This window comes from Balaenoptera acutorostrata, chromosome 7 (genome assembly GCF_949987535.1).
Source record: "Balaenoptera acutorostrata chromosome 7, mBalAcu1.1, whole genome shotgun sequence".
NCBI classification, from domain to species: domain Eukaryota; kingdom Metazoa; phylum Chordata; class Mammalia; order Artiodactyla; family Balaenopteridae; genus Balaenoptera; species Balaenoptera acutorostrata.
In genome coordinates this window covers 45,782,919-45,808,486 of record NC_080070.1, presented here as the reverse complement: position 1 = coordinate 45,808,486, position 25,568 = coordinate 45,782,919, and the positions used below count along the sequence as shown (strand labels likewise).

The following is a 25,568-nucleotide window of genomic DNA, read 5'->3' as shown; positions in this document are numbered from 1 at the left end:
TCTGGCTAATGGCTTATCAATTTTGTTTATCTTCTCAAAGAACGAGCTTTTAGTTTTTTTGATCTTTGCTGTTGTTTTCTTTGTTTCTATTTCATTTATTTCTGCTCTGATCTTTATGATTTCTTTCCTTCTGCTAACTTTGGGTTTTGTTTGTTCTTCTTTCTCTAATTCCTTTAGGTGTAAGGTTAGATTTTGTATTTGAGATGTTTCTTGTTTCTTTTTTTTAATAAATTTATTTATTTTTGGCTGCGTTGGGTCTTCGTTGCTGCACGTGGGCTTCCTCTAGTTGCGGTGAGTGTGGCCTACTCGTCGTTGTGGTGCGCGGGCTTCTCATTGCGGTGGCTTCTCTTGTTGCAGAGCACAGGCTCTAGGTGCACAGGCTTCAGTAGTTCTGGCTTGTGGGCTCTAGAGCGCAGCCTCAGTAATTGTGGCACACGGGTTTAGTTATTCTGTGGCATGTGGGTCTTCCCGGACCAGGGCTTGAACCCATGTCCCCTGCACTGGGAGGCGGACTCTCAACCACTGTGCCACCAGGGAAGCCCGTTTCTTGTTTCTTGAGGTAGGCTTGTATTGCTATAAACTTCACTCTTACAACTGCTTTTGCTGCATACCATGGGTTTTGGATCATTGTGTTTTCATTGTCATGTGTCTCTAGGTGTCTTTTGATTTCCTCTTTGATTTCTTCAGTGATCTCTTGGTTATTTAGTAACGTATTGTTTAGCCTCCACGTGTTTGTGTTTTTTACGCTTTTTTCCCTTTTATTAATTTCTAATCTCATAGCATTGTGGTCAGAAAAGATGCTTGATATGATTTCAATTTTCTTAAATTTACTGAGGCTTGATTTGTGAGCCAAGATGTGATCTATCCTGGAGAATGTTCCATCCGCACTTGAGAAGAAAGTGTAATCTGCTGTTTTTGGATGGAATGTCCTATAAATATCAATTAAATCTATCTGGTCTATTGTGTCATTTAAAGCTTGTGTTTCCTTATTAATTTTCTGTCTGGATGATCTGTCCATTGGTGTAAGTGAGGTTTTAAAGTCCCCCACTATTATTGTGTTACTGTCGATTTCCTCTTTTATAGCTGTTAGCAGTTGCCTTATGTATTGAGGTGCTCCTATATTGGGTGCATATATATTTATAATTATTATATCTTCTTCTTGGATTTGTCCCTTGATCATTATGTAGTGTCCTTCCTTGTCTCTTGTAACATTCTTTATTTTAAAGTCTATCTTATCTGATATGAGTATTGCTACTCCAGCTTTCTTTTGATTTCCATTTGCATGGAATATCTTTTTCCATCCCCTCACTTTCAGTCTGTATGTGTCCCTAGGTCTGAAGTGGGTCTCTTGTAGACATCATATATATGGGTCTTGTTTTTGTATCCATCCAGCAAGCCTTTGTCTTTTGGTTGGGCATTTAATCCATCCACATTTAAGGTAATTATCGATATGTATGTTCCTATGACCATTTTCTTAATTGTTTTGGGTTTGTTGTTTCCCACTTAGAGAAGTTCCTTTAGCATTTGTTGTTGAGCTGGTTTGGTGGTGCTGAAATCTCTTAGCTTTTGCTTGTCTGTAAAGCTTTTGATTTCTCCATTGAATCTGAATGAGATCCTTGCCAGGTAGAGTAATCTTGGTTGTAGGTTCTTCACTTTCATCACTTTAAATATGTCATGCCACTCCCTTCTGGCTTGTGGAGTTTCTTCTGAGAAATCAGCTGTTAACCTTATGGGAGTTCCCTTGTATGTTATTTGTCGTTTTTCCCTTGCTGCTTTCAATAATTTGTCTTTGTCTTTAATTTTTGCCAATTTGATTACTATTTGTCTCGGCATGTTTCTCTTTGGGTTTATCCTGTATGGGACTCTCTGTGCTTCCTGGACTTGGGTGGCTATTTCCTTTCCCATGTTAGGGAAGTTTTCGACTATAATCTCTTCAAATATTTTTTCGGGTCCTTCTCTCTCTCTTCTCCTTCTGGGACCCCTATTATGAAAATGTTATTGCGTTTAATGTCCCAGAGGTCTCTTAGGCTGTCTTCATTTCTTTTCATTCTTTTTTCTTTATTCTGTTCCACAGCAGTGAATTCCACCATTCCATCTTCCATGTCACTTATCCGTTCTTCTGCCTCAGTTATTCTGCTATTGATTCCTTCTAGTGTACTTTTCATTTCAGTTATTGTATTGTTCATCTCTGTTTGCTCCTTAATTCTTCTAGATCTTTGTTAACCATTTCTTGCATCTTCTTGATCTTTGCCTCCATTCTTTTTCTGAGGTCCTGGATCACCTTCACTATCATTATTCTGAATTCTTTTTCTGGAAGGTTGCCTATCTCCACTTCATTTAGTTGTTTTTCTGGGGTTTTATTTTGTTCCTTCATGTGGTACATAGCCCTCTGCCTTTTCATCTTGTCTATCTATGAATGTAGTTTTTGTTCCACAGGCTGCAGGATTGTAGTTCTTCTTGCTTCTGCTCTCTGTTCTCTTTTTTTCTCATTGAAATTTGTGCGAGCATAGCTTATTAAAATTTTTATGGGAGAGTTCCACTCTTGTTTGTATTTTTTAAAATTTTATTTTATTTTTTTATACAGCAGGTTCTTATTAGTTATCTACTTTGTACATTATTAGTGTATACATGTCAATCCCAATCTCCCAATTCATCCCACCACCACCCCAATGTCCCACGTTCCCCCCTTGGTGTCCATACATTTGTTGTCTACATCTGTGTCTCTACTTCTGCCTTGCAAACCAGTTCATGTGTACCATTTTTCTAGATTCCACATATATGCGTTAATATACGATATTTGTATTTCCCTTTCTGACTTACTTCAAGGGAGTTCCACTATTTAAAGCAGAATATACAACTCTTGTTTTTCCTTTACCTTATTATAAGCCAAACTGTTCTCCAATATTGTATGTTTTAGGCATGATTGAACATGGTCTCAGTGATAGTTCTCAGTATAGACCCCGAAAGAGTATGTCTGAAGATGTTGGGCTTCAAGAAAGTAATCCCCCTGAAGATGAATTTGTTTCTATGCCTGCTCCTGACATTTCAAATACCAACTTGGGAACTGTCGAGAAAATCATGATGGGAAACCATGGAAGAGATGCTGCCATCAAGACTGAAGAACCTTTGTTCCAGGTAGACGATGACAGCAGTGAAGGACAGGAACCCAATGACAGCAATCAATATTTGAAACCTCCTTCTCGCCCATCTCCAGAGTCTTCAGAAAGTGACTGGGAGACCTTGGATCCTAGTGTCTTAGAGGACTCCTCCTTGAAAGAAAGAGAACAGGTGGGATCGGAACAGACAAACTCATTTCCAAAGGAGTCTTTGCCCTCAGACAGTCCTCCGATTACTGTACAACCTCAAGCTAACACAGGCCAGGTAGTCCTGATACCAGGGCTAATTTCCGGTTTGGAAGAGGACCGGTATGGCATGCCCCTGGCCATCTTCACAAAGGTAGGGTTTAAAATCCTTTATTAAGGCCCTTAAGGATATAACAAAATCCTTTTAGAATTTAACTTTTAGTGTTAAACACATTTTCAGTCTGAAAATTTTTCTTTGACTGTAAAATACACAGTGCTGTGGCATCTGTGACCATAGTGTAAGGCTACAGAGAATTAATTCAGGGGATTTTGAGGTCACCAATCACTGTATTTGGTCTGTTTTTAATTATTCAGGTTTATCTTTGGTGGGGGAGGAGGCAGTCTTGATTACATTAAATGAATGTATATTAAAATATGACAATTCCAAAAACTACAATTTTGTAAGAACAAGAAAGCTTAGGTGGCTAACTTAAATATTAGTACCCCTCGTAGATATAATATAGTGTTTTGGTTAACTTGCCCTAAAAACTATTTTTTAATCTTTTTATGAAAAAACATTCAAAATGTATTTGTGATTTAACTTAAACACAACGTAGTAAATCAAATTGAATCTTTGAGCCAGCATCTTATGTCCTAGGATATCATTTCTTAATGTCAGGAATATTTTAGGATTCTGGAAGCGACATTTGGGTTTTTTTTATTTTTCATCCTACTCAGGAGTTTCTCAGGAGAAACTCCTTATTTTATTGCCGTTCATGAATTATTTTTCAAAATGGAGCAGAAGAAAAAAAATCCCTTTTTTTTTTTTTTAAGTAAAATTTATTTATTTATTTATTTATTTTTGGCTGCATTGGGTCTTCACTAATGTGCGCAGGCTTTCTCTAGTTGCAGCGAGCAGGGGCTATTCTTCATTGTGGTGTGTGGGTTTCTCATTGCAGTGGGTTCTCTTGCTGTGGAGCACGGGCTATAAGCACACGACCTTCAGTAGTTGTGGCAGACGGGCTTAGTTGCTCCACGCTATGTGGAATCTTCTCGGACCAGGGATCGAACCAGTGTCCCCTGTATTGGCAAGCAGATTCTTTACCACTGTGCCACCAGCAAAGTCCCCCGTTTCATTTTTTAGTCAAAAAGTATTTATTGCCTTCCTATGTGCTAGGCTCGTACTAGGTTCTAAATTCTTGCAACCATGGTCTTGCAATCTACCATGAAAGACAGATACATCTGTCCAGCAACTAGAGCAATGTTTTATGTTTTCTGTAAATACCTTGCTTTATGCCTGAAGTAAAAGAAAATGGATAGTATTGACGTGAACATGTATTTCCACTATATGATAAATTCTTTCTGGGTTTATTCAGTTTTACAAATAAGTAGTTGCCCCAAGTCAGTGTTGGCTGAATAGTTAACAGAAAATGCTGTCTTTGTTCATTTTGTGACCTGTTAGGGGATGCTGAAATTATCTTAATTGGTTTCATGATTGAACTAATGCACATTTTCTTAAAACTGGGATTCAGGAGCCTGGGGAGAAAACTCAGGGCTCTCAAACTACTGAGTATAATCAATAGCCACAAACTGTGGGTTTTCTGAACTCATATGTGAGTGTCATGACTGCCTGTACGTTTTGGAGCCCTTACTTTGCTGCTTCACCCACCCACTCTAATTTTTATCACTGTGGAGATATCAAGAGGGAGGGATTTTGTTTTTGTCTGCCAGGTTGCTGAGTTAAAGCAATGGTAACGTGTTCTGTGTGCTGTTAATAAACTGTTTGGCAGAATATTCTTTTTGTGTCCATTATACCAGTACTGCGTATATGATGGGCTTACCACCATCATTATGGTAAATTAAACTTTTTTTTTGGTTTTATGTTTTATTGTGTAATGATTCAAATCTAACTTGTTTAATCCCAGTTTCAAATACAATTGTTGATTCTTTCATGTCAGTAGCCTTCAAATACAGAATATACTGAAAAGTGAATTGCCTTTAGGCTTTTTCTTTTTTTTCTCTTGAAGATGTTAAAAATACTTGTACAGAAGAACTAGGTTAAAAAGCATCTTAAAAAAATTTATTTATTTATTTATTTATTTTTGGCTGTGTTGGGTCTTCATTGCCGCACATGGGGTTTCTCTATTTGTGGCGAGCGGGGGCTACTCTTTGTTGTGGTGCGTGGGCTTCTCATTGCAGTGGCTTCTCTTGTTGAGGAGCACGGGCTCTAGGCGTGTGGGCTTCAGTAGTTGTGGCATGTGGGCTCAGTAGTTGCTCACGGGCTCTGGAGTGCAGGCTCAGTAGTTGTGGTGCACGGGCTTAGCTGCTCCACGGCATGCGGGATCTTCCTGGACCAGGGCTCAAACCCGTGTCCCCTGCATTGGCAGGAGGATTCTTAATCACTGCACCACCAGGGAAGCCCACAATTTGTAACTGTTTTAGTAAAACAAATATATGAAAGAATTAAAAGTATATGTAGTTGGAAACCAAAATTTTTTTCTGCCACATGTATTAAACTGCTTTATGTATTGCTTCTGAGTTTATATTTGGTTTGCTTGCTTACAGAGTATCATATTCAGATTTAGGGAACCTACAAATAACTCGTGACTAGCTAAAAAGTAATGGATGCATGTTTTTTAGTTTTATTTAAGTGGCACTATACTTTTTCTTTTTCCTCTCAACATTGTTCTTAGTTTCATCTGTAATTTTGCATGAAGTTGTGTATTACTATTCCTCTGTAGTTTTCTGTTTTCAGCTATTCTGCAGCTTACGAATTCTGTGGATGGAGATCTACATTGTTTCCAATTTCTGGCTACTACAAATAATGCTTCTATGAAATTCTTATTCAGAAATCTTGGCTGTATACATGCAAGCATTTCTTTAGGATTCAGTACCTAGAAGTGGGAATACTGGATTACAGGGTATGGGTATGCTAGCTTTACTAGAATAATTCCAAACTGTTTTCTAAAGTGGTTGTGACAGTTTACATTCCCATAGCAGTGGTTAAGAGTTCCCATTGTTTCACATTCTTACCAACACTTGTTATTGTCAAAGTTCCTAATATTTAGCCAATCTGATAGTATCTTCTGGCTCTTAGTTTGTAATTTTTTTTCAGTAGTCACTATTGAGGTTGAGCATCTTTTCATGTTCTTCTTAACCATTTGGATTTCCCTTTGTGTACTCATTCTTCAAAGCTTCTGGATTGTTTCCCTTGTCGTCACTGATTTGTGGGACATAAAGCTTTGTAGTTTTGACTTTCACATTTTGGGTTTTATCTACCTGGAATTAATTTTTGTGTGTGGTTGAGAAAGGGAGTCTGTCTCTGTGTTTTTTGTTGTTTCATTGGTGTATCTGTCTATCCCTGTGTCAGTCCTGCACTGTGTTAATTACCATGTATGTCGTGTCAGGCAGAGAAAAGGCTTCCCCTCTTGCTGTTGTTCTTTAAGAGTTTCTTAGCCCTTTGCATTTCCACATTAATTTTAGGATCAACTTAAGTTCTCACTCACACAGGTTGAGATTTTGAGAGATTACCTTTAAACGCTCGATAAAATTTTGGAGAGAACTGACATCCCTGCAGTATGGAGGCTTCCAGTTCATGAACATGCTTGTCATCCCTGAACAGAGGAGAGATAAGAAAATGGCAGTTGGTCCTGATGGCATTGTAGCCCTTCCCAAGTCGCAATGGAGAAGGCACTATGCTTTTGCAGCTCTCTAGCAGATCAGCTCACAACAGGTTTGCCAGATTTACCAAGCTGAGGTGTGTTTTTTGATGTTATTTGTTTTTTAGTTTTAATTGTGGTTCAAAAAAAACAACATAAGATTTATCTTTACCATTTTTTTAAGATTTATTTTTATTTTTAAATTTATTTTTGGCTGCGTTGGGTCTTTGTTGCTGTGCGCAGGCTTTCTTTAGTTGCGGCGAGCGGGGGCTACTCTTCATTGTGGTGCGTGGGCTTCGCATTGCAGTGGCTTCTCTTGTTGTGGAGCACGGGCTCTAGGGACACGGGCTTCAGTTGTTGTGGCACGTGGGCTCAGTAGTTGTGGCTCACAGGCTCTAGAGCTCAGGCTTTAGTAGTTGTGGTACACAGGCTTAGTTGCTTTGCGGCATGTGGGATCTTCCCAGACCAGGGCTCGAACCCATGTCCCCTGCATTGGCCGGCGGATTCTTAACCACTGCGCCACGAGGGAAGCCCCATCTCTACCATTTTTAAGTGCACAATTCAGTGGTGTTAAGTGTATTCTCATGGTTGTACTACAGATGTCTAGAAGTTTCTCATCTTGCAAAACTGAAACTCTATAACCTTTAAACCACAACTCCCCATTCTGCCCTCACCCCAGCCCTTGGCACCCATCATTGTTTCCATGAACTTGACTACTTTAAAATACCTTACATAAGTGGAATCATAATACAGCATGTATCTTTTTGTTACTGTCCTGTTTCAGTTAACATAATGTCCTCAAGGTTCATCCATGTTGTAGCATATGATAGGATTTCCTTCCTTCTCAAGGCTGAATAATATTCCGTTGTATGTATATACCACATTTTCTTTATCCATTTATCCATCGATGGACATATGGGTTGCTTCTACATTTTGGCTATTTTGAGTAGTGTGGCTGTGAACATAGGTGTGCAAATATCTCTTCAATTTTCTTTTTTTTTTTTTAAACCATTATATACTGCAGCTCCAAATGTGGAAGTTAAAGCATTCTAGAAAAGTGGAAAGCCATGGTGAGTTTGGGTGTAGAGGCTGCTCTATGTGAAAGTACCCAGGCTCTTGCTGCCACCAGACGCTGAAGACCTTTAAAAGATTTAGGCTAAATTGACCATCGTTAAAAGTAATGATGGCAAAATTTTAAGGCCGTTTTGATCTACTCTTTAAAATAACTTTATAAATATGTAATACTTTCACATGGTTCAATATTCAAAAGGTTCCAAAGCATCTATAATAAAAAGTCTCTCTCATTCCATCCCCTGCTATTCAGTTGCTCTCTCCAGTGGCAACCAACCTTATCTATGTCTTTTTTTTTTTTTTTTTTTTTAAGCAAAATATTCCTTGGAGATGAACTTCATCACTTGCTGCAGTGTGTTCCATCATATAGAAGAACATTTATTCATTGCCCTGTTCATGAATAGTTAGGGTTCCTGTCTTTTGCAATGATAAGCAATGCTGCAATAAATAACTTTTTACAAATCTCACACATGAACGGGTATATCTGTAGGATAAATTATGAGAAGTAAAATGCTGGGTCAAAGAATATATATATGTATAATATTTTAGGGAATATTTGTTTCATTTTTTAAAAAAGCTTTGAACTATTGATTTTTTTTAAAAAAACACATTCTTAGTTTTCATGCTGTTATAGACTTAGCCAAGAATTCCGCTGTTGACAGTAGACTTTTCTTCTCTAACAGAATCAGTTATGAAATGCAATACTATGAGCAATTAAATCAATCTTTGTAAAAATTGGCAGTTCTGAGAGTGCCTTTATCAGAAGGATTCTCAGGCCTAGTTGGGGGAGTAGGGTGTTCTGGGGTCCATATCACGTTTGAAAGAGCATTCAATACTGTAGTATTTATGTTTAGAAACAGGTAGTTGGGGAGCAGGGAGCCTGTTGTTTTTAATACATAGCACACAAAGTAAAGCATGACCTGTGAGCCTTGCACCAGCTGTTTGAGTGATTTGGCATAAGGACCAGGGCTACTTTCCACCTTTAGTCACAAGAGGGTGTGGGTTGAGAAGCACTATATACTGAATATGTCTAATGCATAGACATAGATTTATTTTTGCTGCTTCTATTAGTTGGCATATTATAGAGCAGAGGAAGACACTGTCAAGAAGAAGAATAAAACCAGGTTTCTAGACATATATTCCAACTTTTGGAAGTCTTCTCTCATGTTAAGTATATAACAACCAGCTGTGAGGTACAAGGCAGATGGTAGATGCACGGAAGGACATGCAGTAGCAGAAGGGGTGCCCCCTGCCCTCCGAGAAATTCGTCTCGTGAGGGAAACAAGACACTATCCAGATAACTATAGTCAGTGTTTCTTAAAAAAAGGTGAGAGTAAAAAATAAATGAATAAAACTGTCATCAAACTTGATTGAAACAAATTCAGGGTTTCAGCAAGTCCTCCCTCCTGCCTTCACATGCAAATTGTGCCACTAGTTGGAAATCTATCTTGATACAGAATCTTTCAGCAGAAATTCCATTTCCTCCTTCAGTGCATCACTCCAGTGCTAACACCTTTATTTTCAGGATATAGGCTGCTTTCTGTACACTTAACTCCCTGCTGTGGCTTGGTGGTTAAAGTATAATTTTCAGGGCAATGGTATTTTCAAATGCAATTCAAATGGAAATTAATTAAATACACTACTGCCACTGTCATTTGTGCTTTAAACATTTAGTAGCAAGTGTCTTAAAATACTGTTGCATAATTTTAAACAATAGGACAATAAAATAATTGCTATGCAGTGTTTGCTATTCTTATAATAGTACTTTGCTGGTTATGTGCAAATGCATGTGTTTTAAAATTTTACTGGAAGAACAAACAGCTTTCTACTAAACAACATACTTTTTTTTTTTAAAGTATTTATTTATTTATTTATGGCTGCGTTGGGTCTTCGTTTCTGTGCGAGGGCTTTCTCTAGTTGTGGCAAGCAGGGGCCACTCTTCATCGCGGTGCGCGGGCCTCTCACTGTCGCGGCCTCTCTTGTTGCGGAGCACAGGCTCCAGACACGCAGGCTCAGTAGTAGTGGCTCATGGGCTTAGTTGCTCCGTGGCATGTGGGATCTTCCCAGACCAGGGCTCGAACCTGTGTTCTCTGCATTGGCAGGCAGATTCTCAACCACTGCGCCACCAGGGAAGCCCCAACATACTTTTTAATGGGCTTAATACTTCATTTCCTAAATGAAAAAAAATTCGGTTTGTTAGTTACAGTGGAGGCTTTTAAGTTGAGCTGAGGAACAAGTGGTCAAGTAAGACAACCTTCATGGTAGACCACTTTGCCAAGATTGACCATTCATGGAGAAGCTTAGCAATTAACTGGCCTTAATACAGTCAGGACCTATGGTTGTTATTATTGGAATATTATTGTATTGAGTCAAAGATCAGCTGTGTTAGGAATGGTGTGGGGTTGGGGAAAGATGGGGAGTTTTTTTTCCTACTATTAGCTCTCTAGGCTTGACGAGAGACGTGGCTGTTCCTTTACTTTTCTAATATTTTCTGTTACTCTTGTAATTCATAGGGGTACCTGTGTTTGCCTTATATGGCATTGCAGCAGCATCATCTTCTCTCTGATGTCACCATTCGAGGATTTGTTGCTGGAGCTACTAACATCCTTTTTCGACAACAGAAGCACCTCAGTGATGCCATTGTGGAAGTAGGTTTACATATGAGTGTGGGTCCTTGACACCGCTGGTCTGTTTTCCTTCTTTCTTTTTTTTTTAACATTTTTATTGGAGTATAATTGCTCCACAATGGTGTGTTAGTTTCTGCTGTACAACAAAGTGAATCAGCTATATATATACATATATTCCCATTTCTCCTCCCTCCCACCCTCCCTATCCCGCCCCTCTAGGTGGTCACAAAGCACCGAGCTGATCTCCCTGTGCTATGCAACTGCTTCTCACTAGCTATCTATTTTGCATTTGGTAGTGTATATAAGTCCATGCCACTCTCTCACTTTGTCCAAGCTTACCCTTCCCCCTCCCCATGTCCTCAAGTCCATTCTCTACGTCTGTGTCTTTATTCCTGTCCTGCCCCTAGGTTCTTCAGAATCTTTGTTTTTTTCTTTAGATTCCATATATATGTGTTAGCATATGGTATTTGTTTTTCTCTTTCTGATTCTTCTTTCTTAATTGGAATTTGGGGCATAGTAATAATACTAATCGTGGTAATAATTGCTTCCTTTGCCAGGCATCCTAAGCGCCTTAGGTGTATGAACTGGTCTGGTTTTCATAACAGCCTTTGAAATAGGCATTGTTACTGTCTGTAAGGAACAGAGAGATCAGACAGCTACTAACTGGATGAGCCAGGATTCCTACCTAGGCAATCTGGTCCTACTACAGTCTCACAATTAAAATGTGTTTATCGTATAAATATTTTAAATACTTCTAGCTTGTTTAATATGCCCCGCTATCAAAAGGAAGGAACTAGAGATAAATATTTGACATCTTATTAATATATAAGAAATTTAAATAATTTGTTCAATTTTACAATTAATTTTTACAAATGTGTGAGGGTGATTTCGGCCACCCTAAGGTTTTTGTAGTTTCTAACAGAAAGTACCAGAATGTGCTTCCTGGGAAAACGTTTATAATACAATAAATGAAAAATCTGGGATTCAAAGCTATATGTATCCCAATTTTGAGGGAGAAAAATACATATACTTTCCAAGGCAGGAGGATACAGATGGGAGGACCACAGAGTTTTCTCAACATTATTGGTTACATTCTAGCTCTGAAGTTGGTTGGCAAGTTCATGGGTATTTGTTTTATTATTATACTTTAAAACTAACCTGTAAGTTACATATATTTCTTTCTGTATCAAGTATTACATAATAAAAATATTCCAAAGTATCTGTGCAATCAAAGGAAAAATTTTTAGGAATTATATTTAATTGTATTCATTTCTGTTTGTATGATAAAGGTGATTTTAACTATACATTTCTATATTTTCCAAAATATTTAGTCAACATGAATTACTTTTATAATTCAAGATTAAATATTTATGCATATATTTTCTAAGAACAGAAAATGAGCATTTTTAAAATAGTGAAAGAAAAAAAAAAACTTCAGTGTAAAAAACCTGTCTCTTTCTTAGGCTCACCTTTTGAGAATGCTGTTATTCATATTTTTTATTTCCAGCTCCAACTCCCCAGTAGTTACTCTTTAAAGTGTGGCATGGATATCTGCGTGAATGCCCAGACACTGACTTATACCTGGGTACCCTCTAGGTAGAAGAAGCTCTGATCCAGATCCATGATCCAGAACTCAGGAAGCTGCTTAACCCAACCACTGCAGACCTAAGGTTCTCAGATTACCTAGTGAGGCATGTGACCGAGAACCGGGATGATGTCTTCCTGGATGGCACGGGCTGGGAGGGAGGCGACGAATGGATTCGAGCCCAGTTTGCAGTCTACATCCATGCACTGCTGGCCGCCACACTGCAGTTAGGTAAGGAGCTCACAGCCTCTTTCTCATTTTGTAACTCTTACGATGTTTTGAATTTCATAAGAAACAAGTTTATGATAAATTACCTGTCACTCCCTTATACAGACTTAACTACTCTTTGCATTTTGAGTACTTTATATCCTTCTAGACCTTTTTCTAAGCCTGTGTTTTGGATTTTAGTTTTGTGGTGTTTGTGGTAGTCCTTTTACAAACATGGATCCCATTTTTCATGTTTTTTATAACTTAGTTTTTCTTTATAATAGAAACATAAACATATTATGAAGAGAGTAAGTACAGATCTTCATCACTTTTTACATGGCCCCTTAGTGTTCCACCATATGGAAGGATATATCAGTATTTGAGTGCTATTTATAAACACTGCTTACATGTTAAGATATATAATGGGTGAAAAGAGAAATAAAAAATAGAAATCATTGAAAATCACATTCTGAGTGATTAGACCTTCAAATTTATCCCCCATTCTGAGAAATTTTATCCCTATTAAGTGGTTAAAATGGAACAGGCAAACATAGGAGCACTCCTGAGTTAAAATTATCTCATTCCCCATAGAAAAGAATATATACAAGGAGAAAAGGAAGCTCTGCAATGAGCTCTCACACCATGGACACCTATCACTCTGGACACTTAGCATATATTCAGTAGCTTTAGTGGTGGTGGTGTTAAAGGAGTATAGAGCTTTTGTTTTTCCTTCTCTTCAGTTATCCAACTATTTTGCAGTTGCTTTTTAAAAAAATGTAGTGGAATCCACATAACCTAAAATTTACCATCATAACCATTTATGAGTGTATCATTCCACAGTGACATTAAGTACCTTCACATTGTTGTGTTAGTATTTTTAAATCAACCTCACCACTGCCACCTTCCAGGTTAGTTCTTCACATAGTATATATAGTTTTAAACCTAAGCTTCGGGCATGTTCTTCATTCGTTAGGAAAGCTAACAGAGCGACTCCTTATTTGCTAATGGGATTTTTTTTTTAATGTCTGTCTCTTCTATAGTTGTAGCAGCTGAGACCCCAAAATTAAATCCTCTAACCCAGAATCATTCAGTTTATCTAGTAAGAAAACCCAAGTCTCCACCAGCCATGTAGCTTCCTGAGTAATTAATTTACTTCTTAAAAATATTTGCCCCGGTAGCTGTGAGCACTGAATAATACATAGTAGCTAACTTTTGGGGGGAACGTGTAACATATGCAGCACCCCCTTTTTTGAACACTTAACATCTGCTAACTCATTTCATCTTCCCAGCAATCCTAGAGGTAGATACTGTGTCATCCTCATTTTACAGATGAGAAAGTGAGGCATAGAGAGGTTAAATAGCTTGCTCTTCCACCTGGTAAGAGGCTGAGCTGGGACTTCAGCCCAAGAAGTCTGGCTCAGGCCCAAGCTCTTAACGGAAATTCAGTCCAGTGAGCTGTTTGAGGAGTAAGTTCTTAAAAGAACTTCCTTATGCTGCATACAGAACCGTGTTAGTCCTTCTCTTCCTCTCCCAGCAAAAAAGTCACGTTTCACCCTCAAAGCAAGCAACTTGAAGTTAACATAGGAAGCAATAGCCATTTGAATCAGTCCTCGAAACCTTTTCTATTCTTCCAAGTAGAAGAAACGCTCCGCATTGAAGCTTCCCCTCGATGGTGATAAAGCCAAAAAGTTTTAAGCATTAAATATATGAAAATCCCCTTGTTATTTTAAGTATTTTGACTGTGAAATGCATGGAAACTCAAGAGTAAGTTTCACTTAATAGTGAGGCAAAGAAAAGTAAATAGTGTCTAAAAAGAACCAATTAATGTATTCTTTCTAATTGCCTTTCTTAGCAAAATGGCATTTGTGAAAAGATGAAAAGATACCCTAATTGCCTGCTCCATGTGTATACATCAGTATGTTTAACCCACTGTCGAGCCTATAGATTTTAATAAATAATACGATGCCTCCTTACCTTGGTAAGGAGAACTTGGAAATATTTTGGAGTTTTAAGGAACCTTAGAAAATATTTGGCTCAACCCCCTTATTTTCTAGTAAGAAAAATGAAATTCTAAGTGAGTAAGCGACTTACCAAAGGCCACATTGCTTCTTAACAGGATTTCTGGAATTAGACCCAAGATTCCTGACATCTGGTAGGCTGTCTCCCCAAGAAAGCAGGGGGACAGGGAGGCTAAAGCCATTTCTTTACTGGTTTTGGTTATTAATCTTTACATCCCTGACTGGCTACAGTCCAGCTCAACTTTCAAATATTTACTTGACAGATAATGAAAAGATCTTATCAGACTATGGGACGACCTTTGTTACAGCATGGAAGAACACTCACAACTACAGGGTCTGGAACAGCAACAAGCATCCAGCACTTGCAGAAATAAATCCGAAGTAAGCACATCCTCTGAAGGTTGATAGAGGTGGTTCACTTAGTAAGTGTGGCCCAACATAAAGAAAATCATATCTTAACTCTGATGATATTGTGAATATCTTCAAGAATCTCCCTGAGTAGATTTGTATAAAAAGGCTCCCAAGTACAGAGAAGCAGCTGAAAACTGCTTCCCTATTCACACTTCTTACCCACAAAGCACAGGGCATTTTGGAAGCACTAACATTTCTCCCAGCTTCCAGCGTGATTTGGAGACGAAGTCCTGGCCTGTGAGGATGATCCTACCTCATGATTCTTCCCTCCCTTTCCCTGGATCTGTGCCTCAGCAGAATGGTCAAGCGAGACAGAAGCCTTGAGGGAAATAGCACTGGTTAAAACTGAGAGATTATTTTATAATATGAAGTGTGAACAACTAAAGTTAATATTTGAACTCCTAGATTTGCAGTCAAATCTGATGCAGTTTCCACGTCAGATTCTAAGATCCAACAAAATTTAATACCTGTCACAGTGTCGACTGCTGGGCAAAGACTTTATCCCGTGTAAAAGACATTTAAACATGCTGGGGAGTGGGGCCATTAAGAAATAATACTATGTGAATGGCAGAGTAGCGTCTAAGGAGATCAATTAATATAATGCGTACATCTTGGGAACTTCTTTTCTAAGTTAAAAAATTTAATTTTTTATTTACAATACAAGTATACGCTGAACGTTTGTTTTCATTTGTATTCTAAACTTTACTTCTCGGTGAGAATCTGACAAAAATCAACTTAGTATTGATTACCATATTATTTGGGAACTAGGGTAAACTTAGCTCAACTGGGGATGTGATTTAAGTGGTGCTACAAACACAAAAACCAGGAATTATGTCATAGTAACTTGCAGAAGCATCTGTAAGGAAGCAGGGTTTGGGAGAACATGTCTGCCAATGCTTTGTACCTATCAAGAACAATGAGTAGGTTCAGGACCGATTTGGGGGAATTTAATCCTCATACTGGGCTGTAGCAGAAACCTATGTTGCCATTTGGGTGTGGTAAAAACATAGAGAATTAAAAGGCACAAGCGTTTTAATGGTATTAAATGAAAGGACTAAGAGTTCAGAGTTTTCTCCCTCACTAACCACAAGGTCTGTGTTCTAAAGAGTAATGAGGGGAAACAGATGTGAGTTTGTTTGCCTGGCGGCGCTCCTTGTGGCAGTGCTGGGGGAGTGACCGTTCACAGTTTGGTCTCCTCCCCGGTACTCTGACCTTTAGCCTGGTCAGATCTTTACTCAGCCCCTGCGTCTGCTGTAGTGCCTTTAACTTGAAGCAGCTCGACAGACTGTGTTGCAGGTCCATATGAGGATTAGCTGGAATGTGTTTTAAAGGAATGTAAAAACAATACTTTTAAAAATATGTAAATAAATGGCGGTTACTTACATTGAGGAGAAAGCTGAAGAAAAGGACCAGAAAAAAAAAAGGTAGGGAAATTATGCAGATATGACCATCAGCAGATTTTCAATATTTTTACCAAATTCAAAACAAGAAATGATAGTCTTCAGCTGTCACCAGGGGGTATAATTTAGAAATATTCAAAACTAAATGTAAGGTTTGAGATCTATGAAACCCTTTCTTCAACTCCTAAAGATCGGAGAAGGTAGTCCTCTGACTTCCCTTAAAAGCAGCAGGCATGTTTCATCCTTTAAGCACAGCGTTTGCAGGAATAGAAAATGATGAACTAATCTCTCTCTTCTTTCCAACCGGTCATTCAGAAATCCAGAAAAAGAGGAGTTGTTAACATATGCTTAATATGGCCAATATATCAATTTGTTGTCATTTGAAAAGCCATAAATAGCATTTTGATATTTCAATAATTGGCTACGAATTTCACTAGGGTCACTTTCTTTGTTAGACATTGACAGAGAGACCCCTGTGTGTGAGATAAGAATTTGAATATTTATTGATGCCTTGTTTAATAGTGTAAAGTTGATCAGATTGCCTGATTTTAAAATGTCGGTGCTTGGGCCCCACCCCAGACCAGGTAAATCAGAACATTAGGGCAGCACTAACACAAACCATCCCCACCCAAGAAAAAAAGCACACCTATTTTACAAGCAAGGACATAAGCTCAGAGGGACTTACGTAACTAAGTGGAGAGCTGTGATCAAAGCCCTGTTTCCTATATCGCATTTGGAGCACTGCCACCCAGCTGAGTCACCCCTGCGAGGTTTCCTGATTCTTCCGTTTGATAACTGTGTTGCAGCTTTATTGGTGAAATACGCATAGTCTAAACTCAAACTTTGTTTTACAGCCATCCTTTCCAAGGCCAGTATTCAGTGTCAGACATGAAGTTAAGATTCTCACAGTGAGTATTTAGGGAAAATACTAGGAACATTCTTACGTCTGAATTTATGCCATGTGTTTCATTGCTAATTGGGAATTGTTTTTCTCTACTTCACAGACTTGTGCTTCAAATAGTAACCAAATATGTGCATAACATTCTCTAGCTCAGCAGTGTGTATGTTTCAAAGTGAAAACACTGCTGTTTCATGGAGAATGGTGTGAACTAATAGCCGGATTTGCCATTTTTATTCTGGTGAAGTTACTTTAGCATATTGTGACTCTAGGGAGAGTTAAGCATACATCCTTATGCCCTTACCACTTTTTGGCTCATCTGCATATTCTTTTAGTGTTTTCTGAAAATTCACATGCTTAAAATGTTAGTAAATTAATTGATGCATAACAAATAATGAATTATTTAGCTTCTTTCCTCAGTACTGATTTGAGGGGTGGTTATGGAGTGGTGAATGTATACCTGAGGGATTTTTTAATATTGTACTTAACATTTCTCTCCTTTACTCAGTTCTGTTCAAAACAGTGAACGTGGCAAAAAACTTGGAAACGTCATGGTCACAACGAGTCGGAATGTTGTGCAAACAGGAAAAGCTGTTGGTAAGGATGTCTTAGGCAGGAACAGATTGGAATCATAACACATCTCTTCTCTATGCTCAATATGTCATTGATAAAAACATAAAGTTGTAGAGATCTGTGTATCACATAATAATGCAAGATGGTCAAATACAGAAGTTTTTGTTTTAAATTTTGGTCTTATTCATTAAAACAATTCTTGTGGCACTAGATAATGTCAAACCAAGTTTAGCAAATTTTGTCCTATCTGTTCTGTTACCAGGATTCAATCTTCTCTGGAGTTTTCCCTCCATTCCCTGAGCTGCCCACAGTTCTTTTTTTTTTTTTTTTTTTTAATTAATTAATTAATTTATTTTTGGCTGCGCACGGGCTTTCTCTAGCTGCGGCCAGCAGGGACTGACTACTCTTCGTTGCAGTGTGCGGGCTTCTCATTGCGGTGGCTTCTTGTTGTGGAGCACGGGCTCTAGGCACGCGGGCTCAGTAGTTGTGACTCCTGGGCTCTAGAGTGCAGGCTCAGTAGTTGTGGCACACAGGCTTAGTTGCTCCGTGGCATGTGGGATCTTCCCCAGACCAGGGCTCGAACCCGTGTCCCCTGCATTGGCAGGCAGATTCCCAACTACTGTGCCACCAGGGAAGTCCCAGCCAACAGTTCTTTATAAATAGTAGAGAGCCATAATAATAAAGTAGGCATTAGGAGCTGCCGTCTTTTAAGGTAGTATCACACAATAAAGAAGATCAGTGAAACCAACAGTTGTTTTTATGAAAAAATCAACAACATTAGTGAAACCTTTTAGACTAATAAAGAGAAAAAGAAGATACAAATGACCAGTATTGGGCATGAAAGAGGGGACACCACTATAGATCTTACAGAAGTTAAAAGGATAATAAGAATATTGTGAATAATTTTATGTCAATTTTTCAACAACTTAGGTAAAATCTACAATTTCCTTGAAAAACTCAAATCGCCAAAACCAATGCAGTAAAGAAATAGAAAATCTGAATAGCCCTATATCTATTAAATAAGTTGAATTAAAATTTAAAAGCTTGCCACAAGGTTTTAAATATAATCTAAGCACAGATGACTTCACTTATGAATTTTATCAAACGTTTAAGGAATAATGCTATTGTTATACCAACTCTTTCAGAAAGTAGTGGTTGAGGTAATACTCCCCAACTCATTTACTGAGCCTAGTATTACCCTGATACCAAAGCCAGACAAATGGTAGCATGCTGTTGTACACACCCTTCTGTACCTTTTTTCACTTAAAATATTTTGAAGATTATTCCATATCCTTTCTAAAGAAACTTCTTGTTCCCTCTTTTCTATATTTTTAGCTTTTTATTTTTATATTATTTCAAACTTAAATTGTGCAACAGTGTACAAGGAACTCCCAGTTATCTCAGATTCACTGATTATTTACATTTGGCTACGTTTGCTTTGTCATATCAGTATTGAAAATAGGACCCGTCTCTTTTCTTAGCTCCTGAGAGAGCCTGGCTAACCCTTACTGGACACAATTCAAAAGCCCCAGAACTAAGTGATCTCTATGCAGGGGTCCTCGTAGCTCTAACGTCCTGTATATCCAGAGATAGACAGGGTGAGAGAACTACTCCACACACTCGTCTTAGAAGAGAAACACAAGGCACATAGCCCCATCACTATGGAAAAGTAGGAAAACTCTACATCATAGTTATATGATGTCAGTTGTTAGTTAATTTTTAGTGATGCTGCTGATATTTAAATTCTAAGGCCTATTCTCTTCTTCCACACTCCCTTCTTCAAGAATAGTGAATATGTATGATTCAACTTAAATAATTTCACTTTAACACCAGCTTTTGAGATAACGCTTTTAAAAACAAAACAGACCTCAGGCAGATAGAGCTCTGTGTGTCTTCATTTGATGCAACATCGTTTTAGATGACAAAAACAAATTTCCCTAAGCAGCCTAACAATTCTTCCCTGCAGGTGGTTTTTAGTTATCAACTTGGATTTAGGGTACAGAGAGCTCATAGGACTTTTTCAGCTCTCCAAGTCATTCTGCTGCACAGCCAGTGCCGAGAACCACTGGCCTGGCACAGTGGGTATTAAGGAAGGAGTTTGCTCAAGATTTTCAAAATGCTTAGGAGAGCAGGGTCTTACACCCGGGCATTATCCAAGTTCCTCTTAGACATTCCCATGGTAAGGGATTATTTTGAAACTAGAAGTGTAAATGGTATTTTAGTAACTATTAGCATGTCGGTTGCAGTTAATTAACATTTATTAATTAACATTGGTTTTTCAGTGTCTCTTAACAAAAGTGAAGACATTTTTCCTTTTGTTTTTCCCCTTCTTTCCATTCAGGCCAGTCAGTTGGAGGAGCTTTTTCCAGTGCAAAGACAGCCATGTCTTCATGGCTTTCTACTTTCACCAGTTCCACTCCACAGAGTCTCACTGAGCTGCCTGACGGGAAACCCTGAGCGGAGCAAGCCACCCAGAAGCTGCTGTCGCTTTCTTAGGTTTAAGCGTCCCCTGTCTGTCTGCTGCTCCCAGACTGTTCCTCTTCATCGACCACAGGTCCACAGCAGGGACCGATAGGTCGAACTGTTTACATGGACGGTTGCCCTCTGTGTAAATGAATGTCACGGGATGCTGAAAAGACGAAACCACAACCGTAGCAGGGACGGCTTCCCAGGTTGGGGTTTAAATTGACTACTTTTATTTCAGTCTGAGCCTGATTAAAACACAGTGAACGTTCTAATGAATTTTGAGTTCTGATATTATACATTTGTTTACTTTAGAAAAGTTTTTACTTGGTGTAGATTTTGTTCTGTTGTTGCTGTTTGAATATCCAGATGGATATTCATATGTGCTAAGATTAAGTTATATTACTATTTTAATTTCTCTAAAATGGGCCCTAAAATGTGCTTACATTTAACAGTAAGGGGCCCTATAATCCAGCCCTTCATTATTATCTTGCTGAGTTATATGAGGATTTTTTGTTTGTTGGTTTTCTACCCACAAAACACATTTATCACTTCACTTCCTCCTAGAAACCGTGGAAGTCTGAGGTGGTAGTTCTGAGGATGGAGTGTTTTGTTTTGTGCTTTTAATTTATTCATTCCCAATCCTAAGCACTTGCTTTGAGGTATCAAGGAGTGTCACTGTGCTTTCTTCCTTTTCCTAATTGTTCAAGTAGATGTGCAAAGAAATAGCATGGTGACGGTTATAGCGGTGTTCAAGCAGTTTAACTGAGTGTGTATTTAGGGCAAGACTTTTAAAGATCTAGGTGTTAGTTCTATTGATTGTAGTAATGTTGCAATCTTTACATGCATTTTTTTAACCCAGAGTTTGTGCCTTCTATTTCTTCTTTTGAACAGTTTTCCATTGGGTGTTTACAGACTTACAGGTTTTTTCTTTGTCTTAATCTTCATAAAGCTTTTCAGGGCGCTTGGCCTTCCTACTTCCCTGATAGAAAATCCTCATGTAATCAATCTCTACCCCCTTCCAAAAGTATTTGTGAAAGAAAAGCAAGATGATCTGTAAATATTAAATAGAAATCTCATCTTGGCTCACATTTAGAAAAGCAAGAGAAGAAAACTACAGCCATGACATCAGTCATGTTTCATGAAGGACACCTGGGTTCATTTTAGACACAGGTGTGCTCACTACTGAAGATTTTTACACAACTAGACCTCATGTGGCTGCCAGGCTCAGCTCTCATTTGCTTTTCAAGGGGACTTTGGATGGGTGTTCTCAGGGAGTACTTACAGGCGACAGACTGCTTTTTCAGTAACAGAGGATACTTGGAAAATACATCATGAGTATAATCTACATTTGATATGAAGAGTATAGAGAAAATCGGGGACCTAATTAGGGAGGACGCTTGATTATATTTGATTTATCCTTTAAGAAATGTTTGTGTAAGAAGCACTACTAGGGCATGTGAAATGAAACATAGGGACATAATCTAAATATCCCTAAATTTTCCAATTTGTATTTTAACACAGGTCCTGCACACCTAAAAGCATACTTCCCTTTGAGTATAATAACTCAAGGTAAAGGGCTTATTGTGAGAACTCTATTAATTCCACTTCTGCTAGGAAAGTTAGCTTTCTCAGGAAATACTATTTGAAGAGAAGAAAGTAGTACCAAGCAAAACTTTACAAGGTACTTTAAAGTTGCACTGAGACTAACATCTTATTGTTTGGTGAGACCGCATTGTTGGGTAGAGTGTGATAGCGCATCGGTGCGCAGTTGCTACTCTCGACTGCGGGGCTGTTCACGGCGCTAAAAGTGCTGTGAGCGGTCAGCCAGCACGCTGCTGGTTCCTCCTTTCGTTTGTATGGCTTGTATGATTGGGGTGAATTCTCATCTCTCACTATTCAAAGAAGTCCAATCCACTTTGGAATCCCGCTGAAATAAAACAAGTTCCATAAAATTTAACTTTGCTTTAGTATCACTCCCTATTTTATATACACCTTAATGGAACTTTCTATTCATGTTTCTGGTTAAGAGTTCAACTCTTATTTTAACAGAGGTCATTTTTAACTGGCTTTCAACATAAAGTGAGTATTTCAGAAGATAGAACTTTTGTCATAGAAACGGTCAAAAGACCATAACTCTATTTCCTTCAGGTTCTAGAAGGTATGGGCGTCTTCAGGGAGTGCAGGCTATTGCACTGTTGGTGGGGGGCCCTGGGGCAGCCAGCACAGTCGCAGGCAGGAAGCCTGGCCCCTGGTCCCGGGAGCCTACGTGCTTCAAGTTTGGGTTCCGGGCTCCAGCCCAGCATCCAGCCCGGAAGCAGTAGCCTCCTGCAGCCACTGGCTCTGGGAGCAATAGGAGCCAACACTGGTGTGGCTGTCTTCGGACAAGTCCCTGGAAAAGGTGTGTGCTTTGCTTGGCCACAGTGTTTTTGCCTGAGAACTGAGTGCGTTTATATAGGCCCGAGGGAGCTAGGGTCAGCCGGGCTTTTTCAGAGTGTGCCAGGCAACACAGACTGTATCCATAGCTTGGTGGAGACCTCGCTGCTGCCAGGTGACTTTAAAAAAAGTGTTTGGAAAAAGTCCCTGGTGTGCTTTAATTCCTACTAGGCACTGTAATGACGATGACATAGGTAAAGGAAAGAGGGTTGAGCTGGCCCAAGTGTCCTGAGTTAAGTGAATAGGCAAAGTTGCCTGTCACAGTATGGCTTAGGGTTATTTTGCATCTGCATTTGGCTCACATAGCCAGTATGAATAGTCTATCCCCAAATCTGTTAGTGATTTACTAGCCCCCAGGCCCTAAAATACTGTTCTCTTCTACTTTTTGCTTTAAGAAACACAGCAGCTATATCTTTGGGCAGCAAACCAGAGCATATGACGTGATTTCCTCAACCGTATCTTGCTTTCCAAGTCCTATATTAAGCTTGTTTTTTTTGTTGTTGTTGTTTTTTTAGAATAATTTACTTAGAAAGGCAAGGAGAAAACAAATTAGGAAGGGAGAGGTGAGAAGTTGCAAAGCCGAGAGACAAGGTCCTTTAAAATCTGAATGAAAGTACTTTGAGAGCAGTATTTTTTTTTTCTTTTGGTATAAATTTATTTATTTTTGGCTGTGTTGGGTCTTTGTAGCTGCGCGCAGGCTTTCTCTAGTTGCGGCGTGCGGGGGCTACTCTTCATTACGGTGCGCGGGCTTCTCATTATGGTGGCTTCTTTTGTTGTGGAGCATGGGCTCTAGGAGCACGGGCTTCAGTAGTTGTGGCATGTGGGCTGAGTAGTTGTGGCTCGCAGGCTCTAGAGCGCAGGCTCAGTAGTTGTGGCACACGGGCTTAGTTGCTCTGCGGCATGTGGGATCTTCCCGGACCAGGGCTCAAACCCATGTCCCCTGCATTGGCAGGCTGATTCTTAACCACTGTGCCACCAGGGAAGCCCGAGAGCAGTATTTAATATGCTAAAGGTTATAAGAATTCTTTTATGAAGAACTTAAATTTTTCATCTGCTAGTTACAAGTTTTAAAACGAGGCTTTAACTTTATCTCCCTGGCAGGCAGTTCTTGTTTTTAATTTGTTTTGTGGAAGTTAGAGCCAGTGGTCCTTTTCCCTGAGGCCTGGTGATGAGTTTAGGAGCGCACAGCCCTGTGAGGGGCCAGTGGACTTATCCTGAACCCCTTGAACTTTTATCTGCTTCAGCAGTTTGGGAAAGTAGCCTGTTAGGCTGGTAGCCGGTAAGTGTTGCCTGTTATTTTATCAGGGAGTTGGTTGGGACTCTTGAGATGGCATTGACATTTGCATGCTTTGATTGTTTGACCAGAGGTGGCACAGCATTCATGGGCTTTCCACCCAGTTCTGTGGTAGCCTCTAAACACGGTAGAGAACGCAACCCTAGTTTCCAGAAGATGATTGTCATTCCGTGTAGCTCAGCGTGCCACTACGAGTTTTTTCATTCCAAGTCTTTGGACTTCATAACATTGGAATTGTTTTTTCATCATTTCCAACATTCCATAAATATTTGTCAAGGACAAAGAAAAGGAATGTGGATCTTTATTCTTCTCATATAAATAACTTTGTACACATGACTTCCTGCTTTCATATGAAGGAGAACAAACTAGCTCCCTTGTATGGCAGCTCCAAGACTAAAAGATTGTTGCACGTATAAGGGGTTGAATATATTTTGTAAAACGCTAATGCATTTGTATTTCTGTGTTGTTCTAAAGATTACCTTTTTACTTAATATTAATTAAAGATATAGAAACTATATATTTAAATCATGTTAAATGGGACACAACTTAGGGATTTTCCTCAATCTTATTTTTCATCAGCTTCTCACACTCATATAGTATGCTGCTCAAATTTTTTTGTGTGCAATATGAATATTTGAACATTTCAGTCAGGTACTGAGCCAGAAAAGGTAATTGAAGTTTTTAGAAAACTTACGTGCTTAGGAAATATATTGTTTTCTTGAAATATTAATAATTTATAGCTGGAAATATAGGATCAAGACTTGTTTCAGGCCACTTGATCACTGGTTCCTAAATTTAGGAAGCATATGATTAACAAGTTGGTGAAAGCATTTAGTGGGTACGGGAATAGTTTAAATACTTGAGATTAAAGGCTTTCCACAAACCCCTTTCTAAGAAAGTTTAGCTTAGAAATCTTAGAAAGTTTTCTTAGGAAGTTTAGAGCTGTGGTACATATTTTGATCAGAAAGGTAGTTTCTCTTTGCTCTAGTAGTTTTATAATTTGTACTAGTCTTTTGTTTCTGTTGTCATTTGTTTTTTAAAAAATGTTAAAATTATAAATGACATCCAATCATACTGAACTGTAAAACTTCTACTGTATCTTTATTTTAAGGAAAAATGAGAATAAAATTATGCTGTTTGTCCTGCATACAGTGGACTTGGCCTGTTTTTCTAGAAGTACCCTTCATGTTGTCAGTGTGGTTTCTGGCCTGCTTCACAGTTGGACAGAAGGGCCAGCCTCGTTTATTAGGAAACCAGCGGAACTAAAGGACTCATTGCTCGTTCTTTTTACTCTCTCATTTTGAAAATACTTGTGGTGGTGCTTCAGTTTGTGAGGTGGTGACCCTTGCAGCAAGAATGTTTAGTGCCTGGGGCTGCACAAAGTACAACCAAACGGAGTTTGGTCGTGCAGTAACGTCTTGTCACATGCTCACGGACAGAAATCCCCAGGGGACTAGGATGTTGTCCCAAGCAACCCATTTTTCCATCCGTACTGGTGAGCTTCAAAATAACCTTGACATTTCCACTGAGGACTCCTAGCACATTTTCACATATGTATTTCCATGTACCATGGTTTCCTTAGAGCTGTTTTGCAAAACAGCTTCACAGAAGAAGGAGACAAATG

The 25,568-nt window shown here is 38.9% G+C and overlaps 1 protein-coding gene across 1 annotated transcript in view; it reads left to right on the top strand.

Moving 5' to 3' along the window:
* The window catches only part of AVL9 (AVL9 cell migration associated), a 63,812-nt gene extending 38,721 nt beyond the window's left edge, over window positions 1–25,091 (top strand). The window contains exons 10-16 of the mRNA XM_057549691.1: window positions 2,918–3,456; window positions 10,546–10,684; window positions 12,260–12,475; window positions 14,733–14,850; window positions 17,135–17,188; window positions 17,687–17,775; window positions 20,093–25,091. Coding sequence (XP_057405674.1) covers window positions 2,918–3,456; window positions 10,546–10,684; window positions 12,260–12,475; window positions 14,733–14,850; window positions 17,135–17,188; window positions 17,687–17,775; window positions 20,093–20,208 — 1,271 coding nt within the window. The 3' untranslated portion in view covers window positions 20,209–25,091. The remainder of the gene's footprint in view (window positions 1–2,917; window positions 3,457–10,545; window positions 10,685–12,259; window positions 12,476–14,732; window positions 14,851–17,134; window positions 17,189–17,686; window positions 17,776–20,092) is intronic.
* Window positions 25,092–25,568: the final 477 nt, after the last annotated feature.